We start from the raw sequence: 22,790 nt of genomic DNA on the forward strand, positions 1-22,790 counted from the left end.
TGCCATGTATGTTTTATTGGATTGCCTACTTGTAGGGGATTTCTTCTTCACGGGGGTCATTCATTTTAAAAATAAATTTTGCTATTTTTAGAAAAGAAATAGTTATATATAAACTCCTTTACAACTTTATTAAGAAAACACAATTCATTTGGGTGGGTCTGATCAGCTCTCAGCTGATTGGAGGCATACGGCCAATCACTCTAAATATCTGCGAGATTACATGCAAGTTTCTGTTTTTATCATGTTTTCTCACGGTTTTTTGCACTCAGGAGAGTGCGATATTTTCCCCCATATCACTTTAAGTCATCTTAAACACTGATCAAAATCAAAAAAATAATCTCCTACCACAGCAGGATATATGAGAAAAAGATTACTAAAAAAAAAATTATGAAAGAATTTGACAACACAGGAAATCGTCTTTTTTGATAGTGGAAAACATGCTCCGGCTTTACAATAAAAACAGAGTTTAGTCCAAAAATATTACAGGTTTCTTGGAAAAGCTACGCCTTTATAAAACAAGCAAAAGCAATGTTAATGTTTTATAGCTACTGAAAATATTTTTCTTTAAAAACGTATTTAAAAATACCACGGTCACAAAAAATGAAAGAAACATGGTAAGTCCATCACAATTAAAAACAAGGCTTACATTTATAAGGTGTTTCATTTGCTATTCTGGTTATTAGACTTAAAAAAAAAAAAAAATACTTGCCTTGTAAAGGTGGCGGCTTCAGATCAGTGGGACTGGTAGCTACAGGGGGGAGAAAAAGAAAATCATCTGGTACAGGTCAGGTAATGATAACGGATATCTGCAAAGCTTACATTTCATTAAATCATTTTTCGAAATTAAAAGATGAAGGTCAGAACCAAAAGAAATAGCTTGTGGCATTCAAAAGTAAGCTTTGATTTCCATAATATCAAAGAGGTTTCATAGGAGAAACAATAACATAAATATCGCACATGACAACAGAAAAACTCTTTAGATTTACCGTATTTGCTCTATTATAAGATGAGGTTTTCTTCCTGAGCAAATTCACTGAAAAATATCCCTCATCTTATATTCAAGGTCATCTTCTAATCAGATCCCCCGGAGACCCGGATCCTTTTCTCTGGCAGCTGGTGAGTGTCTGTGCGATGCGCGCAGAACACCTCCGTAAATATTAATATTTACTAATAAAACTTTTTTCCTATAGGTTAGTCTTATATTAAGGCTTTTTTTCTAAATTAATATTCAAAATTTGGGGGGTCGTCTTATAATCAGGGCCATCTTATACTTGAGCAAATACAGTATATATAAATATATACATCATATCAATGACACCTAGCCAAGCACCCAGCAATCAAACCTTACTTGTTCCTTGGCCTTGTCTTCAGGATAGCAGTGCCTATACCACACAGCATACTAGTATTTTACCGTCCCATTATTACACTTTGTGGAGTTTTACACTAAACAAGGGTAACAACAACAACTCTTACCTCTACTGGTGTCCGTGGCGTAGAGTTCCCTTAAACCCAGGTCACTGAGAGACTTAGTTACATCCAACGGCCTCTGGGACTGATAGTCCTTTAACAGCACAGTGTATAGGGGATCAAACTCACATTTATTACAAATTGAAGGGATGAGATCTTGAAGCGGAACAAGAGGGCTGACTCTCATTACCGTCTTCTGTGTTTTCTTGTAGTTTATTACAACGCGAACGGTTTGCTGGAACACAGATCAGAGAAAGGTCTGAAGCAGCGAGCAAGATACGCCATTTCTTCTTCTTATTATTATTATTATTATTTCTAGTTGTGGATCACTAGACAGTAAGTCTCATTATCCAGTCTAGTACAGGGATTGTATATTAACCACAATGCACCCTATGAAGCGCCAAATCACCTCAGCTAGTCGCCACATACCTCTGGCATTGTAGGACAGGGTTTCTTATTCTTGTCATCTGGAATTTTGGACCTCAAAACAACCTTTTCCACTTCCAGCATTCCAACAGGTGTATTCGGTTTAAATTTGATTACACTTTTATCCGGTGCGATCATTTCTATTGTGTAGGCCGAAGGATTCAGATGGTACTGTCCACACAGGTATATCAGCAGGTCCATCATCGGTTTGCTTTATAGAAAAAGGAAGCAGGGTCAGTAATGTCCTAATATTAATTAATTTTATAGAGAATGGCACGTTATTAAAGCAGGTACTTATAAAGTTAAGACATAGATAAAACCCAATCGGAAGGACTTCAAAAGAAATATGGCGGACTGTGGGTTGGTTCACAAAATTCACACTTTAGATTTTGGTATTTTTTATTTAAATCTCTTAAACGCGTACCTTCCGTTAACAGTGGCCTGAGCAGTCCGCTCTCCCGGTAGAACCACTTTTAGTTCAATGTCTCGATCGATGAAGTTCTCTTTCTGCTCCATGGTGAAATGAGCGCTGTCTGTGGAATCGAAGGATGGCAAGCTTTCAGCGTACCGCACTTCTCCTGGCGGAAGAGGAGCTTTGCCTTTGGCTTTCTTCCTGGAAATTAAAAAAGGGGGAAAAAAAAGCCAATTTAGCTTTCGTCCGTGGAATCCCTGCAGCTGACTCTGTCATATCCATAAATAATATATATATATATGTGAACACACAGAGCTATCCGGGCTAATGACTACCACCTGTTCAGCAATACACGGCGGGGATGGAGACCGGTGCTGTGAAATAAGGGCCATTTTTATGTGAGGCTGTCACATAAAAATATCAATAAAACACGTAGAAAGGTTTTTGCTTAAATTATTTAATCCACATGCATTTTTGGGGGGTTATTTCCAGCTCTTCTGCTGGAAAGCTAATAAAATTTTATCAAATTAATACCCCAAAAATACACATTAATCACATTAAATGAAAAAATAAAATGTTGCATGTGCATAAATATGAAAATCTTGCAGGAGATGTGTGGAGTTCATTGACAAAGCATCTCTTTGCGGATGTTCTCAGAAACCGCAAACTTCCAGGATTCCAAGTATATTCAGCCTCAAGAACATACGGGCTGACTGAAGTGAAAGAATGCCTTTAATAGGGGTAAATGTCATCGGGGGTACGTAGCACGCCAACTGTCATGTAGAATACTGAATTTCAAGGTGTCTCTTATTTTAGTATTCTACAGTATGGATTATTCAGGCACCGCACACACCTGCGTTTGATGCATTATGACATTTACGACAGGTTCCTTAAAAAAACACATCATGCAACACAAAGTAAGGTCTTGCTTGTGTCACCGGTATTGAAACCATGGAGAATCCTTTCTGTTACCATCTTTCTGCCTCCGCCATATTCAACTGCATTAGCCTACCAGGCCAAGTCTTAACGAAATGCTGCTCGCTCGCTATTTACACCTGTACCGGTTTACAGGTCAGTAAAAAGGTTTCATCAGTACGTTTGTTCTTTCAAAGCAAACAACCTGAAACACGGGAAGAGCGACGTGGAAACTGACGATGTGGCAGACTATGTAGAAGAGAAAATTGAATGCAGCTGGTTCACTGGATACACGGCGAGAGGTAAAGAGACCCTAAAGCAGCTTTTCCTGGACAATTAGATTCAGGTTGTTGAGTATATACATACGGAAACTTAAGAAAATATTTATAAAATGAATACGATAACTTTGAGAAAGTATTATCATGATAAAAGAATAAGACTTTAAAAAATATGTATATATCCTAAGACATCTATATTTACAACAAACTAAAAAAGACTAATAAATATGATGACATTTCTCAAGAGAAGTGCAGAAGTAAAACAGACTTGGAACAGCCCCCCGCAGTGCTACGAGCGGTCCCTTCAAATTCTTCATGTGGTTCCCCAATTGCAAATGTATGGGGGGATTCCGCAGGATCCGAATACTTTTAGATTGTCGGCAAATTAATTTGTGTAATATCAGGTGGAGCTTAACTCCATAACTCATTCATAGCTTCTACCTGTAATTCATACGTACGGAATAGTAACTCTCCAACAACTGTCCAGCAGTAGGAAAAGCAGCCAAGGGAAGTTTATTTCCATGGAATTGCCTCCTCATGCATTCTAGATGTGTTGCCATGAACGCTATTTTCCCTAAATTAAGTTGGTTTAAGGGGAAAGCTACTGACACGCAGCATTACTCCCGCCAATTATTCGTTATGAATCACTGCAGGTACGAGAGCTAAGGCACATGATACAGAACATGGTTAGTCAGCAAGTAGCTCTTAATTCCCATGACAACCAGAAAACATACGGCAAAGAATTCTGTCAGTTACCAACACCCAGTCAGCCACCTGTTGGCTAATCCGGTTCTACAACAAAATAAGTTACAGCATCTGCGCAGGGTGTTAGTGAGAGTAGAGGGATGATCATCGGGAGGTATGACAGGCTCTTCCCTATACCTTAGCCACAAACAAACGCACCAAGAAATGGTAATGTGGGCAGGAAGAACAATGGGGTCTGCGGCACAGGAATGAGAATCCCTTCCAATGCCGGTGGCATGCTTCCGGATTGAAGCCTATTGACACCCATTTGGTCTGATGGCACATTAAGAGAGACACCCCAATGTCCCAAAGACACTTAACAATAAAGAATACATATTAAGCTACTTTGTAAGAACTTTAATATACATTCCTTAACTTGTATTAAACACACAAAAAAAACCAAAGTACTTAAGGGGAAGCTGCAGCTCTGTCCAGTTTTTGTGCCACATTTGGCTGCTTGAAATAGCCAATAGATAGCAGTAAAACTCTCATGAAGTAATATCTGGGTCTAAAAGTCAGGTAACATTTACTGAGTAGTGTAAATAGATTAACTGGCTGGATCGGAGATCTCCCATCGAGTAGCGCCATACTGGGAGATCTGATCACCTGATTTAAACTCAAGAACAAAGCGTTCAGACATTTGCAGTGCGATAAATAATAACAAACTCTTGATGAATCTTTTAAAAGCTACTGTAGTTGTTCATAATCATTCACAAACTAAGCCGCCCTAGCATCTGGAAGCAAAAAATATGCTCTATGTATAGCTTATCTGGCTCACGTGCCGAGTCCCTTCCACATTTCCACTAAAAATTAATCAGATACTTCATGTTCGGCTTCCAGTACACCCAGACACATCGCGGACATAATATTGGTCCCGTGCTCCAGGCATAAACAGAAAAAAACACTGCCCTTGTAAGAAAATGTAATTTTATATATAAATACAATTTAAAAAAACAGATTTAAAACATATGTCTGTCTGGCACCCTCTGTGCACAGATGGTCGAACGTCTCCCGCCATGCATTATTAACCCCTGAAGGACAACGGCTTGTCCTTAAACCCATTAAAAACAACGCATTGTGAGCCGATGCATGTACGGGCTTTGTAATGAATGGGTTAAGAAATCGAAAATTAAGACACTTTCTCTTTTACTTAAATTCCAATTACTTAAGACTCTAGAATGTAAACTGTGTGTCCTGCGACAATCGCTGCTTTCATAATTATATGCCATGATAATGTAGAACAGATTTTTGGATGATGATTAAATAATACATAGTTATCCCCTTAATGACAAAGCCCGTACATGTACGGGCTCAAAATGCATTGTTTTCAATGGGTTTTGGGACCGCCCATTGTCCTTAAGGGGTTAAAATAGCTTTAGATAGAAGTTTCACAAGTGCACGGTGTTTCCTTTCAACTTTATTTCAATTGTATTATTTTTATTATAAAATGGTTTGTGTACGGGTACCAACCTGATTAGCAGATACAAAACATATTACTTATGCAACATTAAAAGGACCCTCCAGCCATCATATGTACTTTAATTCATTTAATGTGGTCCCTTTAAATGTTTGTGAGGTTCCTCTTGCAAATTCTGCAGACTCCCCACCATAAAATTGGTTAACGGACATATTGAGCTCTATGTCCAGCTGGTGGGACTCTAGCTCAAGATGCGACTCATCAACACTATGGCCACCTGATGCACGGACTTCATTCAATGTGTTTGTTGATCCTCGCATTCATGTCATATTTATATTGATCTATACAGACATTACCTTTCCTGAAATCTAGTCAAAAAGTTACTCAAACTCAACAAGCTTTGTCCAACCGGTTACAGAAAACATGGGTGATATTGCCAACTAGTTGTGGCCAAGGTCCCAATTCATTGCAAAAAGCGTAGAACATTACACAAGAAATTATCTAGGCATCTAAATGTCTGGTTTTAACAAGCAGCAAGGTACCTCCGATAGACGAAGGTTATTCCATTTTCTGCTCAGACAATCATGACTCATCCCAGGGCTTGCCGGTAATATGTTATTACAGACAGATAATGATATTACAAAACCCTATTAAAATCTCTCAGCAGTCATAAAACATCTTCACTCACACACACACCCCTCTAATATTTTTGGGAGAAAGAAGGTTGACTTCCTCCCATACCATGGAGAAAGGGTTCTTCTGCAATGTTGTCAACAATGCACGCTCCGTCTGGGGAGAAATTAGCCACAAGGAGACATAAAGCATATTTTTTAAATATAATATAAAATTAATCCAACAAGTGATGAACGGATGGTTGTGAAAATAAAACAGATGCCTTTCACAACAAATGGATGCTGGAATGGCTAAAAGGAGCAGGAAAGAGTTAAATACTACAGTATGTTTTTGACATTAAAAGTATTTAGATTCTAACATTCTGAAAACAATTGTAAAATTGCAAAGCAGAGTTTCCAAACTACGGCACACACAGGTCTGTGCAGTTAATTAAATTAAACCTAAACGCGCTACAATGTGAATAGGCACCGCTGATGTCATTTTTCCCTAAAGAAGGTGAAATATCATAGAACACCACCGTCCCTTTAAGTCAACACCCTATAAAACTATATATATATATATATATATATATATATATATATATAAAATTGGGTACAAATTTACAATATAGGCTTAATATTACTAACATATATACAAAAACACACATGACGCTGGTATTTTTGTAGGGAAAAAAACGTGAATTTGGTATTATATAATATAGACAGCAATAATGAATTTGCATTAATAAACAAAAGTCAAGAGAAATCACATGCGCTTTCTCCAGTGACTCCCAGTCGATTTCCCACATTAATCAAATCATGTGCTTTCATGTGATAAACACAGCGAACACGCTACCGAGAGCTGCATGAAACTTTCTGTGCTAAGACAAGCCGGAACAACCATCACTTTCAATTACATCTGGAAAGTGACCAGCAGCTACCGATTCATTAGCGAACATAAACCCAAACCTCTTAAAAAGCAATGTTTTAAGTAGCTAATGGAGTCTCGGTGAGTGTAGGGTGGTGATGGAGATATTAAGGCAGATTGGGCAGAAAAAGCCAAAGTTTGTATTTAGATTGATTGTGTAATGAACAACAGGGGGAAACGGTAAAGAAACGCTCGAGCGGCACATTAAAGGCAGCATTTCCCCCGAGACGAGGCTGTTCCAAGTGCATACAATCTTAAGAACAAACTAACTACCCACAACACCCTGATTATTTTAAGAAACATTAGTTGATTAGAGACGGGCGTTTTCCATGAAAATATTTCTTTTTGAAAAACAATTTTTAGTCTTTAAAAGCCTAGATACCCAGGGCAGATAAAACGGTTATACGGAAACTCTATTTTTTGCCTCAATATTCTAAGGGTCTTAGATGACGTGCAAATTCCAGTTCTTTTTTCTTAATATTAAAGGTGAGAATAGCGTTAATGCGACAATTAACAGAACCGATGCAGTATAATACTTTATATTCCACAAATGTTTCTAACATTAACCCTTTGAGTGTTAGACTTTTAGATTCCGCAGTCACAAGCTTTGAAAATAATATTTTATATTAGTTAATAAATATTAATAAAAGTATATATATATTATTATTAATAAAGATTTGTTTATAAAGTTACATGTCATTTTACCGCCAGCATAACATCTTGAACACTTTCCTCTTCATTTTGGCCAGTCTAAGGATGTTCTCCTAAAGCGATAACATTCTGTTTATCTGTCTTCTCAGACACCACCTTCCCTTTAACAGCCCCGGTAAACTGGACTATTTATACTCCAGTAGCTTTTCACTCGCAGCTACAGATCTGCAGGCAACGGCTAATCCTGCTCACCCCGGACTAAGAAGCTTTATTATTTCTGCCATGCGCTTGTCAACTTTTGGAGCCGGTGGAAAGTAGATGACTATTCTGATCATCTTCTTCCATTGCTAGAAGAAACCGGCTTTGTCTTTCTTATTTTGTTTCAACTTGATGAATTTTATATTGTTTATAATATACAATTTTGGAATAGCTTTTGGTTGTTAGTGGCAGCCATATTGTTTTTAAAGCAGAGCACAGGTTATTTTAAATATACAGATGGGGGGAGGGGTGTAAATTGGGAGATTTATTATTACCTAATACATAACTTTTAATAAATAATTATGAATTATATAGGGCTAATACAACTTTTCTTGCATTAGACTCTCATTGTGGCTGCCCCTGACAATGCATAGTGAAGTCAGTGAGGTGAAGCTGCCACTCCTCTGTAAACTCCTAGTTTAAAGAATAAACTTCACTGTCTGTAGGTGGAACACAAACCAAGAAAGCCTCAGCTTGGTGATGGTTACTTTAACCCCTTAATGACAAAGCCCCTACCTGTACGGGCTCAAAATGCATTGTTTTCAATGGGTTTAATGACCGCCCATTGTCCTTAAGGGGTTAAGTTATTAAAATCCTATACAAAGCACTAATAAGACTAGAAATAAATACATTTAGCAATATTCACAAAGTATTCATATTCTATATAATAAAGTGATTGGATTTTTAAATGATAGTCCTGGTTCCTCGTGCACGCACACACGTTATATTCATAACACCCCAAGACGTAAACACAAATTACATGACGTAGATATCTGTTATATGTCTTTAACGTACCAGCAAAGGCATGAGAATATACTCATTTTCTAGAAGGCTAAGGGGGGAAAAGCAAGCAAACATTCCCCTTCCATTTACACCAGGGCTGCAGTCAGACCAAGTCACGTGATGCTTCACAAATCACATGACCAAGTCTATACCTGATGTCATTCTCAATAGCTTAAAGATACATCAGCATTGTTTAATACCCTGCTTTTAGAAACGTTATTTCAACGATGGCAGTGAAAAGTAAACATAAAAAGTATTCATTTCTATGTTTATAATAAAAAAAATAATGAAATAACAATTAACAATAATTAAAATGATGTAATAATCAATAATCATAGAGATTTTTTATTTTGCCTTTTTGCATACCTGGGACCTTTCTTAATGTTTAGACCTTGAGGCTCTTGAAAGTTTTAACCCTAATGATCATTATGTTATTATACGTTTATAATTGTTTTCAGATACATGTCGATCAGATTTCAATTGCGGTTTCCCTTTAAGGCCAGAGGTGTAAAGGGGGCTTTTTTTAAAAGGGACATGTTGTGCAGGGGAACATATGTGGCATTTAGGGTTCCCTTAAATTAAGGTGTTCCCTTAAATTAAGCTGTTCTGGTCATCCCATAGCAGTAATTAAATCCATCTTGAGTTCTGGTGTGTTTGGACCAACTTATCAACCTCTATTCAAGCAGGGATTTCAGCCATTGTGTAAGTGTAGTGCCAAGCTGGGGTATCATAAAAACAGCAAAAGACTGAACTTTATCTCATTAGTATTTATGCTTTTTTCATAACCTCAAGTTTTTTTTTCTGTGTTTTTGCTCCATTGTTCATGTTGGTTAGTATTTTGTTCCACATGTTTTGTTCACCAAAAGTCATCAAAATGTGTTCAGCTGCATCTCCAGATAACGGAAATCCATGTATTCGCTATTGTGTTGTTTTTTGGAAGCTACAGGGCCCACGCCATAACCCCTGTCATCTCACTACGGGACAGTACACAGCATAAGGGCACACACAAAATAAATAATTAAAAGCCATAATATACTAAGGAAAAATAATATAATAATATAATATACAAAAAAAAAGACACATTTTCGAAAGTATGCCACTCTTTTGATCTTCTGGTGCACCTGTTTTTGTTTCTAAAAAAAATAAATCTGCATCCTCAAAACTATTTGTGTGTGTGTGTATATATATATATATATATATATATATTGTATTTTTAACAGACCCTTTTTTGTACTTTCTAAAATTATTTCTAAGGCACTAACTCCACGCGAGTTGTGTAACCATGAGGCTTTGGAAGTCTTGTGTTTAGACGTGATGATTCACGATGATGACTTCCAGCACAACTCAGGTACGCTGCAGTCCCCTTCACCAGGCAGCGATGTGCACACACACACATCGCTACTGTAGTCATGATATTCTATGCCACCATATAGAAGAAGAATTGTGTACATTTGGGAGGTATGCATATGTAAAGCTCAACATTTCATCCTGATCAAGTTATCAACCAGATTAGATCCTGCTGAAATAGGGATAAATGCAGATGGCGGTTAGTTGGGGGGGGGGCAAGAAAGGGGCATATATAAAAAAGATTGGAGAGTAAAGTTGATAAATGTCACTTCTTCCCTAGAGTGTTGGTGTATAAGAGCATCCAAAAGGTTGTTCTACCTTTGCAGTTGAATTAACCCAATGATGTTTTGCCAAAAAATTAACAGTGTGCCTCTTGAGTAACTGGATGACATAAAGGGAGTTGTGGCTGAAAAAGTTGACTTTTGGCTTCTTCTTGGAGCACTCTTAACGGTGAATGGGTAATACACGATAATGGAGAATGCAGAAACTCCAGAGTACGGACTTAACCAACGAACCAAGGTATTACGTTTTAGTGTCATGCTAATTCATTAAAATCCAAATAAGTCTAAGACTGCTATCTTTTATACTGTGTTAAAGTTGCTGAAGTTCGCATTAAAAGGTTGAAAATGAATGCTATAAAACCTTTTTGTTTGTGTAAAGCCAATTATATTGTAAATGGGAGTGTGTGACACAGGCTTGAGCAATAAAATAAGAAAAGAGTCGCCATTAAATGGTTTCATTAATTAATAGTTGGTTGAGATGACACCTACAATGCTTATCACATGTCATATAAAACTCTGGCCAGAAGCCAGTATTAAATGATATAGCTAAATTATACTGGGTGGATTACTAGACACTAGCCCATGGTGCCGAGGGCAAGTAGATGGGGAGAAAAAATTCACCATAAGGTACACTGACAGAAAATCTAAATATGGCCCTGGAAGCCTTGAGCAAATCAATGTTATATATTTATCGGGATTGAATTGTTTAATGTCAAGACATAAGGAGGAAATTCACTTAAAATTCAGTTTTGTTTTATTTTTACCTATCTTAATACGTATTAAAAGTAGGCAAACATTGAAAGCCTACCTGGGAGCTCTATGAATTTGACACAGAGTCTCCAGGTCACCTCTCCTCTTTTCCCTGGGCAGGGGGAGCATGTTTAGCCTTCCCCTTCTACATTATACCGTTTGGGGCTAGCCCTCTCCCACCCATTGTGTCTGGCCCTGCCCCTTGTGAAGACACTGCTCCAGATCCACCCCTGAGGTTCTTGTTTTCACCTTGATTAGTAGGAACTGTATAGCAATATCTTATTATCAGCAGAATGAGGAATAATGTCATCATAAAATAAAATTATTTACAAGAAAAGTGTTATATTTCCCAGCCTTTCACATTTTGTTCTAAAAATTTGACCTGCTGGAAACAATGCTTCACATGTAGCTTACAGAGCCACATTTTCTTATGTTTTAGCTAAGATCGCAATCCTTCCTAATGTGTCAAGAGAATTTTAGGTATCTTTGAAATATTTCATAATATTGTTAAGAGACTCTCTAGTACACTGTTTTAAGTACCAGGTACTTCTCTGAAATGCTAAGTATGTATGAAAGGAATGTTATGAATCCAGTTATCAGGGTTATACATTCTTTATATACACATATTGCATTACATTGCATCTTAAACAGAAATCCTTACATTCTTTTATCCTTATCAACTTTAAATGTGATGAATAGATCCAGGGAATTGCTAAGAGGCACAGGCTGTCCCCTTTGCACGCTTAATAAGATTTTAGGTCACAACACCTACTTGAAACAAAATGTAACATAGAGCCACCCAGAGATATATTAAGTAACAAGTATTTTACGTGAAATTTTAAAACATTTCTGGAAACACATCGATTTTTTTTTTTAACCTAGTGCCTCTTGAAATTATGAATATAGTAAAAGGTTTCCTAAACAGTATCAGTTATAGCTGTGTGTGATCCAGAATTCTAAACGTTAGCTAGGGGCACCCCTTTTATAGATGTGCCTTGGGAGAGAAATGTTTATTGAAAATGTACACATCCCTGATTTTTATAGCTCCACTGGGGTTGACCACAAGTATGACCACATGGATGACCCCCCCCCCCCCCGTTGCATTTGCCGATCCTGCGCTGGAGCTGACTGGCAGTAAATATATAACATGAAAATATGCTGCGGGAGAGGGGCAAATACATTTGGGGGGATTCAGCAGAATACCTCCATGCACTTGGAAGGGGGGCATCACATGTATTTAAAGGGACCTCTGAGTTATCAAGTGCATATAATGGCTGGAGTGCAGGATCTCTAGTAATGTTCCCTATATAATAAAAATAATAATAAGTAGAAAATACAGTATAGGACAGCAATATCAACAAAAATACACAGTGTAGTTTTAATGTAAAATATATACCAAGCTGTAAACATTACCTCAGGAAAAAAAAACATGAAATGTCCCCAAAAAATGTTTAATTAAAATACATTTCAATAATTATCTTTGGACCAAACAGCTGAAGTATGTAACACATCTCATCAGGGTTCCTGGCTCTGCCGCTTCCATGAGGGTAACTTTTCAACTAGATTTCTATAAAACAATTACAATGATTGACAAACAAAACAAACAAGTTGAAGACAGTTTTAATTAATGAATTTAGTTCTGTTAAATGCCGTGGTCCCGATATTTCTTTTAAACGCTTCATTGAACTGGAAACTCATGAGTTAGCTGTGTCATTATCTGTGTTACTCAGAACTATGACACCAAGTATTTTTCTGGTAGAGACTGAAGTCCGCCAGCTATCTGAAATGGTATAGTGGTTATAAAATGAAACACAATAAGGACAATGACAGGTAGGTTATACCTTTACCTCCAGCTCTAGGCAAGGCTTTAAATAATCCCTTCTTTGTAAAAGCAAAATCCCCTGTATTGATGTACACTCTGCTCCTATGCTTGCAGACTAAGTGTTTGGTTGAGCGCATCTTCTGCACCCACATGGTATACTCATGCCTGGCCAATGCTGGTTCACATAAGAGTTCCAGGAGGGTCTAATGAGCATGCTAGTGATTTATATGAGATTGGCACAAAATTAGACCAGAGGGGATGGACTGTGTTGCAGTAATGGGTTAAAAAAATAAATATTAAAGTACCCCTTTGAAATCACACATTAGTCATTTATGTTGTACACAAAAACCATTCGTAGACATTCCACAATTTCTGTGAGTAGTTACACACAGTTTAGTTGCTCTTCGCTATTACTTTTAAGAGTAATATTAGTTTGTCCCCTAATGTCCTAATCTGGCTAAATTCCTCAATCACAGGAATATCCGATAGCATGGAAACGCGCAAAATTAGACAAAGGTTGTTTTCAAGCCACTGATCTAGACTTGCGGTTTGCTTTCTGAAGTTTCTCCAGTGAAATGTTATCCTCTTTTTATTGTGTCAACGAGCGCTGAACAAACATAAAAATCAGATTAATGCCCTTCACTAGCACATATCGTTACCGAGCTCCTGCCCGATCAGTATATGGTTTTTGTTAGTGCCAACAATCTTGTGGACTCATTTGAAACACTGAGATGTGTTTATACTGAAATAGACCCTTATCCACAGTAACAATATATCACAGTTGATGTGGTTGGGGAAAAAAGTTACAGATTAACCATATATAATATTAATCCTATATTGAAGTATAATCCACCTGAAAAAATAAACAATCATCTAACATGTTTAGCATGTGGATCTGGTACCATTTGTTGGGTATACACAGATCACTCATTATACAATACAAAAATAGGTAAAAGTGGTGTAATGTAATGTGTTGAATTTGTTTTTGAAAGTGTAATTTTTTCGATTTTACAAATTCTTACTGCCAAGTCTTAAAATGATGGTAAGCAGTGGTAAGCAAACTGTCCATACAAGGACACCAGTGTCTGTTGTAAGTTGGAAGGCATGGATCGCCGAGAGTCTTTAATAAAAAGTCTAGGACAAAGCGTTTTGGCCGCCTACTTGCCATATTTATTAATAGAGCTGGCCTAGCCGTGGGTCAGGAGAGCGATTGTCCCTTAGACCGGTCAATAGTCCTATAACGACCCTCTATGGGAAGTGGGCACACAGTGGGGTCACATAAAGTCATGCTGCGTGAATCGGAGTACAGCGCAGTTGTTTGCACCTTGTGAAAGCATCAGTGTGCATGTGAGAGTGTGCGTGCGTATGTGTATACATGTGTGTATACATGGCTGGGGCAAGGCAGAGAGGGAAACTTTACTTTATTTGCCCCCCAGGCCAAATAGCAGCAACCCTTCCCTGTTTATTAATCATTTGATGACACATTTGTGAAGTAGCATTAACGTGAGATGGTCAGAAGATTTTTGTGGTTAAAATACCAGTAGAAAATATTAAGCAAAATAAAATTTCCCAATCTAATTAGTAAACATTAGTGATATTTTCAGCCTTTTTTACAGTTCTTTTTATTATTCCGTTATAATAAAAACAGAAAACAAAATAACACATCTAAAGAATATTAGTAAAGTACTAAAGAAACATAAAAAAGTGGATTTGAGACTCCCCCATTGATGTCCATCACTAACGTACGTGAAAAGATATTTCACGAGAAACACAAGTCTCACAAAGAATAAAACGATCGGATTTGTGTGTCTCTAAGTTAGACATGGTTGCATCCAGGTTAAAAATTTGTGTTTTTGGTTTAGGTTAATTAAACGAAATAAAGTGTTCAAACAAAACAGAGAACTGAAAGAAGTCTCAACTGTTGGCATTCGAGAGATGTTAAGTTCATGCAATTTCTTACACTAGCACAATGCTCTCTTTGTGTATCGTGCTCTGGGGGTTGTTTAAAGATGTCTTTTTAATATGATTGCACCATTTTTTCCAAACAGCTTTTAGTTAAAATTCTTATTTATGTGGGGAGAACATGGTTTAACAAGGACAAAAAAAAACCACAGAAGCCTTTGAAAATATCCTGAGAAATTAAAGAAGAAAAAAAAGGCGTTTGAAAAATAAATAAATAAAAACAAACACAATGGAGCCAAATGATCAAGTTTTAAGGCAGGGAATGGAGCAACAATATGAATAAAAAGAAATCTAAAAATGCTATGGGGCGGAGGTAACATTTTATGATTCCTATCTCGCTAGACTACCAGGGTGTGTCAGGGGAACTGATTTCAACTCATACCAATGGAAAAATTGTCACAAGTACAGAAATATTGTATAATTCGGTGGAAGAAAACTGTGCTTAACAAAAATGCTTTTGTTTTGGTGTTGCAAAAGCTGGCCCAGGGTTCATGGTGCCTAAGGCAAACTATGACTGGGACCTATTCACAGCAAACAAAATTATTGCAGTCCCCTACACATATCCTACCCTCTTGTGCTTCAGTGCCACTGCTAGATTTCATAAACTCACCCAGGAGCGCGGGAGACAGAACGATGTGTCACCAAAACAATTCTGTACTCGTAGAAGAAATCAGTCATTGCAGAAATCAATGCACTGCATCCAGTTGGATGGGTGGCCCTGGGGGCAATGGATACTATAGGATTCTGTGTAAGACACATGCTATAGATAGTATACCTTCACTCTGTCCTGCTTTACATTGCTGGACAGAGGCCTACTGCCAAGCTGGTGGTATTACATGTCAGTTCACACTTTGCAATATCGTTATAGGTAAAAAAAAAAAAACACTGGAATGCTAAACAGGCCCAGGCTAGCTGTACAACACATGCTGTGAAGGTCATTGGGCTGAGATACCACACATTGCACATCATGAATGAACAGCAATGTCCCATGCTGACTACAAGAATGAAGAGACAGATGTCAAACTGACATTCAACCACTGGTGCTAAACGTGCTGAGATATCAGCTATGTTGGTCTCTACCCACTTTGTGGAGTGTTTTCTGTGGTAGAGTCATTGCACTTTATGTGTAAAGAGCCTTTCTCGTGCAAAGTGGTGAAAATAGTGGAATGCTACTGGTGATTGCACCACTTTGCACTAGAACTGCTCTGTATTCTTAACCTCACTGCTTAACCTAAAATACATACAAACAATCCGAAAAGTAGCTTTTATTCCCATCGCCTGGTATTATGTTGCTTTGAACGCTGCATTTAATTTACCCATAATCAGGTGATAATTTCTGTTTCACAAGAAACAATTATACAGTATGCAAGACTGGAAGCTTAAAAAACAATTTACTAGCTGTGCTCATAAAATTACTTCCAAGTGATTCGTTAGAAATTGGTTTAAACTTCAGCAAAGGCATAAAACGGACGGTATATTGTAGAAAGCAAGATACTAACATATTTTTTAGGTCACAACATCAAGAAACGGGAGATGCTGTACCTGTATTAAATGCTTCTCTTTTCAATGTGAAAGATATTAAACTTGAGCACCCTGAGAACCCATAGTGTTCCTAGTCCACGATGATTTGAGTTTCACATCCCAGATCTATGTATTTGTCAATGGAATATGGTTTAAAAAATCTCATTCACATCAAGGATTATTGAGACTGCATGGTGCATGAATGAAATGCCCCAGCAGGTATAATACAATGTATGGGGAAAAAAGATAAGAAGGGGCTATGAGGATATGTCAGTTTTGGCTCAATAACAACGGTTATTGATGCCAAAACTGGAGAAGAGGTACAATGAGTCAAAAAAAATGTAATGTTTTATTAATATATGCGATTTTCAAAGTAACTACATCTGAAAACCTGGAATACAAGCCCAAGAATTACACATTGTTACTTATAGAGAGAACGTGGATCTACAGACACAGGCAAAACATGTGCAATTCTTAGCATTACAATCCTAATAAAAGTGTTGTCTTCATTTGGATCAACTGAAACAAAGTTACAAACTAAACAAGAAATGAACTTATTACAGAAGTGCAACATGCCACCCCAAAGGGTTCAAGCTTAATGAACATTGATCCACTGTTGTAAGCCCTTAAACAGATCAATCTACATTCCAAAATGCTTGCTTTTTAAAAGACATTTTGGTTCATTCATAATAATAAAAGTTTAAGTTCTTTAAGTGTAAAGTAATTGGAAAGAAAAATAAGGTAGGAGGCTTTTGATGTGCTTTTCAAAATTCATGCGACATTGCAGTTGAGTGTTATCTGATATCAACCATACACATTTAATCCAGGTACACAGAGATCCACAGTGATTCTCAGTGATAGCAGCTAATGGTTTTTGTCCCAAGTCAGGCAGCATAAACACGGTTAAGCTTGACTGAACTCTGTCCGAGGTGCGGCTGGTCTTGGCAGACACAAATTATCGTATTTCTTTTTTCCTAAAGCTGCTCAATCCTGGCTAGGTTCAGGCTGGTTGTATCCCTTCTAACACCACTTGACATTCAGCCATACTTGGTAATTACTCTGGAAACTCTCTGGGTTTGACCCAGAGTCTCCCGGTGAAGCCCTGATTTTAAAAGTCTCCAAGCCAGTTTCCTCCTATGTGATATTGGGCACGCCCACTTGTCTTAGGCCCACCCCTATGTGGCTAGCCATGCGCCTTCACAAGAAGGCCACTCCCCCAGAAGAAAAGGGGAGAGCTCCAGGTATCCTCCCATGGGACATTCCCAGCCAAGTCCACCTCCTACCTTCAGCTCCTGAGAGACCTTCCTATAGACCTGTCAATATCCTATCTGCTGGCTTCAAGTTCCCAAGGCGATAATATTAAAATTATATCCGTCAGCTTTCACTACAGGAGTGAACCCTGTACGTTAAATACTAAAAGTTGTTACCCCAAAACAAAAAAAACAGTAGAATTGTAACAGAGCCATTGTGGTTGCTCAAGTGATAAGAAGTGCAGTCACACGGAGGTGATAATTCACAGTAGAGGTTTGATGTCCATGAAAAAAGCTTTTTTGTACATACGTTAGTTATGTGTTTCAGCCCTCAAGCCCTATTGGTATGCATTTACACATTCCCTAAAAACTCTCTCCTACCAAAAGAGTTCCAGATTCAACCACTTTATGATACATATTATAAAAAATTAGTCCTTTTCATTTTTGTGGTGTCCACCTTGCGAAAGCATTCTGCAGAATCCCCCATAAGTATTTTTTATCATCATTTTTATCTTTTATTTCTTAAAACAGATTACTTACAGTATATACATACAAAACTAGAATTGACAGATTAAGCCGAATTTATATGTTAGACAAAGAGGGCCCTGCTTATAATTCAGATAACATGAATTTCCCCACCCCTCCAGCTGTTGGATTGGTGATATTCTTACTGCCAGTCAACTCCAGTGCTGGCTCGGTAAGCGTTCCAGGGGGATTCTGAAGGGACCCCCAGGCACACATGCAGAAGGCACTCCCTTTGATTCCAATTGAAATGTTTTCCTGCCACCGAGGAGGAGTTATGCTGAGCATTCCATGTAGAAACACTCTGCACAGCAGGGAGAAGCTGGGATGCTTATTACTTATTAACTTAACCCCCACCACCACCAGTAATGTTTTAATACTGAATCTTAATGATAATGCACTAATATGCATAACGTCCAGATCAGTAAAACATCTCCCAAAAATTACCCTACTACCATTCTGTATGCTGAAGGTCACCAAATTATCATACATTGAAAAATGGGAATCATTATTTATGGGAATTCTCCTTTAAAGAACTCATGGCCCATTGCAACTATTTGTTAGGAAGGTTAATTGTTAACTACCCTTCTGATATACAATTACAGATTTAAAGGTCCCTTATATTTCAAAAGACTACACCAAGAGTTAATCAGAGGTTGCTGGTGAACTGGAAAAGAAATACACCAGTGAGTGATCTTATTGGGATAAATAGTAGTTCCATAAAGGGGACGACATGGTTAATTTGGTTATGTCACCCTTAGCTCAGTAGAACAGGTTCTACTTCTATTCCAGCCAAAGCTTCTCAAAGTCAACTAATATATATTTGGCTTATTCCAGTGCCATGGCCATCAATTTAATACATTTTATTTGTTCTAAAATGCAATGTAAATAACCCTAATCAAGGAAAACTAAAGAAGCAAAACCACTGGGTAGAAGCAACGTGTAAGCATCCATAGTAGGTTCATAAAGACTTTGCGTTTAATGAACTGGTAAGCGGTAAGACTTCACCATTAACTTATCTCATACCATTCATTTTTTTAATATGCAGTCGCTGCCACAGATGACATCCACTAACTTTTTGGCTAATGGTATTAAACACTCATTGCCTACATGCTATTCTAATGGTGGCCTTTCTATATTGGTCAAGATCATTTGACATCAATGGATAATTTGAAAGTGAATCTAGTACGCTTGGTAAAAGCTAAAATGTAATCCGTTTATACAATCAGAATCGGTCAAATGTAAATTATTAGAAAAATCTGTAGTCTTAACATTGCTATTTAGTTGACCTTCCTTTTGACATACAGTCACCTTCTGGCTCCCAGTTAGTGTTGAAACCGGTAAATGCAACAGCGCAGTGATTTTATAGCCAAACCAAAGAAGCAGGAAGAAATGCACCCAATTACAAATAACAATGTCCCCTTTCAGGCTTATCAGTTTGACCTTGAAGCTCTTTGGACAATCTCTTCAAAAATTTTATTGCTAGTTGTAATACTGAAAAACAATATATATACATATAGGTAATAAGCATACACTGTAAAGGTAATAAGGGAAACATAGGTTTTAATAAATAAATAAATAAATAGTATAGGGCTGTATACAGTGATATAGGTTAGCATTGACAAATGGTTGCATTATCTCATTTTGTTCCAATAAGTGTCCTTTATCTACACACCTAGAGGCTGCCATTACCTTCAGTCATGTGATTTTTTTGGGTGACTTTCCCTGCTCAAACACTACACTGATTCTTTATGACAATAATAATGAAGTCGAGTTCCAACATAGACTTTCATCAGAATATCCGACTGGGTGACCCGCAATGACACCATTGTACTTTTTATCGCAGGCCGTACGATAAGGAGTCAGGGTGTTTGTCTAGTAGTTTGGGCTAAGATATCAAAACTAGAACACATCTACATGGCTAATATGCGGCTGCCTAAAAACATCACATTATGCAAAAAAAAATGTTTTAAAAAAAGGAAAATATTTTTGAGAACGTATTTTTAATCCGATACTAGTAATTAAGAAAATGATGAGAGTTCCTCTTTAATTTCTGGAAAGAGCCAACTAATGAATTTCACATTTTTCTCCTACATACCTCTGCAGGGAATGCGACTCTTAATAGGATCTCACAGCATGACTGGAATGTCCAAACACTGGCTCTCTGCTAACGTTCAACCTTTAGAGTCCTAACACAGGTGTTTTAACCATTGGAAGGCACTACTGCCTTATTATCAAGTCATTCAAAGGAAAGTAAAAAAAAAAAAATCTTCTCTATATAAGGGAACAACTTCAAATTAAAGTATTTCCTTCTACCGTTCATTCAAAAATAAAACATACGAGGGTCATTCACTGTGAAGTTTAAAGGATAGTTGATTATTCCTACCTCCTAATTTTGATAAGCATCAGACCTCCAGCTAAAAGTGCTTTGTTGGTCCTATATAATGTGTAAATAAATCACATGGTGGATTCACAAACTCAAGGGTTGGATGGAGTTTGAACAACTGGTGAGACAATTTCCATCTGTGAGCATACCTGGGAACTCTCAGGGCTTGCCCCTGAGTCTCAGGGAAAAACGCTCAGAGTCACAGAATCTGGAGCTAAACCCTTCCTATTCAACACTGCTGTGATCTTATATAAGACTCATAGTATGGTCTTTTTGCTCCAAGTATGTTATGGCTGATATCCCTGCTTGAATGCAGGTGACTCAATTAAGAGTATCTTTAAATAATGAGAAGTCAAGGTTTCCATGAGAACAGTATAAGAGTCATTTGATTAACACCTTTGGTTAGAATCTTCACAATGGGCTAGTAAATGGTTAATATTTCAAGAGTATCAGGGTCAGCTCTTTTACAAACTTCGCAGCGATGCCAGTGAGCTTCACCTGGATGTCGAGAAGATCTGGCCCTTCTCAATGTATAGTACAATATTATGGCTCTATATAAGTCAATAAATAATAATGGTGATAAATATCCAATTCATATTGTCAAGAAGAAAGTATCACACAAGGTTTTTTTGTATTAATCTGTCCTGGCCCATTTTCTTTAGCTGGTTCCAAGTATAGTTTTGGTGTCAGTCTTGAGGTTCCACTTCAGTGCCTGTCTGGTGGTGTTGGTTGGCTGCTTGGGTAGAGTTGTTCAACTCATCAATATTCAGATTTTCTTTTTTAACACATTTTCCCATTTCGTCCTTGAAAGTCTGCCTTGGATCTAATCTGACTATAAATGTTTTTGTCAAAACAAAAATTAGCTTTTATGTTGATATAACAGAGATGTCTGCACCACCCCTACAAGTAAGAAAAGTAAAAAAAGAATGGATATCTCTTGCTAGATTACCATTAGTTGCTAATCAATAGACATTACGAGGTCTGTCCACTAAAGGTCAAGCTGATTTGAGATGGCAATTGAGTCAAGTTGGCAAGGACAAGTTTTCCGAGGTCATCTCAAAAAGGGCTGGTTTTATGGAGAAACTAACATTTCCACCGACGTCACACGAAATACCATCACGGCAGCATTTCGAGTCAACTTGACTTTGCTCAATTTCTAACGCGACCTTAGTGGGTTTTTTTAACCCCTTTAAGAAAATATTTTGAATCCAAAAATGTTTTACCATTTGTCTCCCACTTTGTCCTTAACACACAAAAGCAGGTAAACTATATTGCTAATGGGAAACGGCTAATGGGAAACGGCAAAATGTTTTCATTGTGCTGTTTTGCAATTTCCTCAGAATGAATTTCCATTATATATTACAGAATTTTTATAGCATCCCTAAAATGGAGCGATTGGGGATTTGCCTTCTTGTAGGGAAACTTATTTCACAGAAAGGATAATAAAACTATCTCCTTTTTGTTACTATAATATTATATACAATAAGTTAAGAAAAATGCAATGGCTTGAAGCCCAGGATACCCGACCGAAAAAACCTCTACGACTAATATATAATAGTATATGATTTCACCACTATATTTAACCCTGCGCTTACATCAATTTTTCTTTTTTCTCATTAGCTTCCCTTGTATAATTTACTGCCTACCCAGTGAGTATAATTAGACCGTGTTATGGCAAGAATTAAGCAAATAAACTCCATTGTTCCATTGTGTATGCTCAATACACATAACACATCAATGTTTTCCCCTTCTTTGATGTTAAATAGGGCTGGATACAAAGACAATGACTTGGGACTTTAACGCTTAAATAAAATCCTGTTGTTACTGCCACAAATAGATTGTGACCTGTATTAATAGTTACACATTAGGATACAAAACTATTTGTTGAGCTGTGCTGTTACACCAAATTTGCAAAATTTCTGGTTCAAAAGGTCATGTGATCGTTGTCAAAGTCACGCAAACCCAGTTAGCACCTGCTCACCTCTGCATGTGTATCCGAGTTAATGTCAGCCAGTATTGAGTTTTGCTAGTAAAAATGGTTTTCCAGACTCTCTGGAGA

The 22,790-nt window shown here is 37.4% G+C and overlaps 1 protein-coding gene across 1 annotated transcript in view; it reads right to left on the reverse strand.

Annotated features, from left to right (window-relative positions):
- Positions 1-22,790, reverse strand: part of LOC149285914 (cordon-bleu protein-like 1) — a 37,704-nt gene that overhangs the window by 9,528 nt on the left and 5,386 nt on the right. Inside the window, exons 2-7 of the mRNA XM_089494647.1 lie at positions 16,999-17,092; positions 5,879-5,900; positions 2,318-2,502; positions 1,897-2,104; positions 1,474-1,702; positions 710-748 (exon numbers count right to left, since the gene is read on the reverse strand). Of these exons, the coding sequence (XP_089350773.1) occupies positions 710-748; positions 1,474-1,702; positions 1,897-2,104; positions 2,318-2,502; positions 5,879-5,900; positions 16,999-17,092 (777 nt within the window). The remainder of the gene's footprint in view (positions 1-709; positions 749-1,473; positions 1,703-1,896; positions 2,105-2,317; positions 2,503-5,878; positions 5,901-16,998; positions 17,093-22,790) is intronic.

Source organism: Sceloporus occidentalis, unplaced genomic scaffold (assembly GCF_023333645.1).
Source record: "Sceloporus occidentalis isolate IW3139 unplaced genomic scaffold, rSceOcc1.0.p SCAF_74, whole genome shotgun sequence".
Classification (NCBI taxonomy): domain Eukaryota; kingdom Metazoa; phylum Chordata; class Lepidosauria; order Squamata; family Phrynosomatidae; genus Sceloporus; species Sceloporus occidentalis.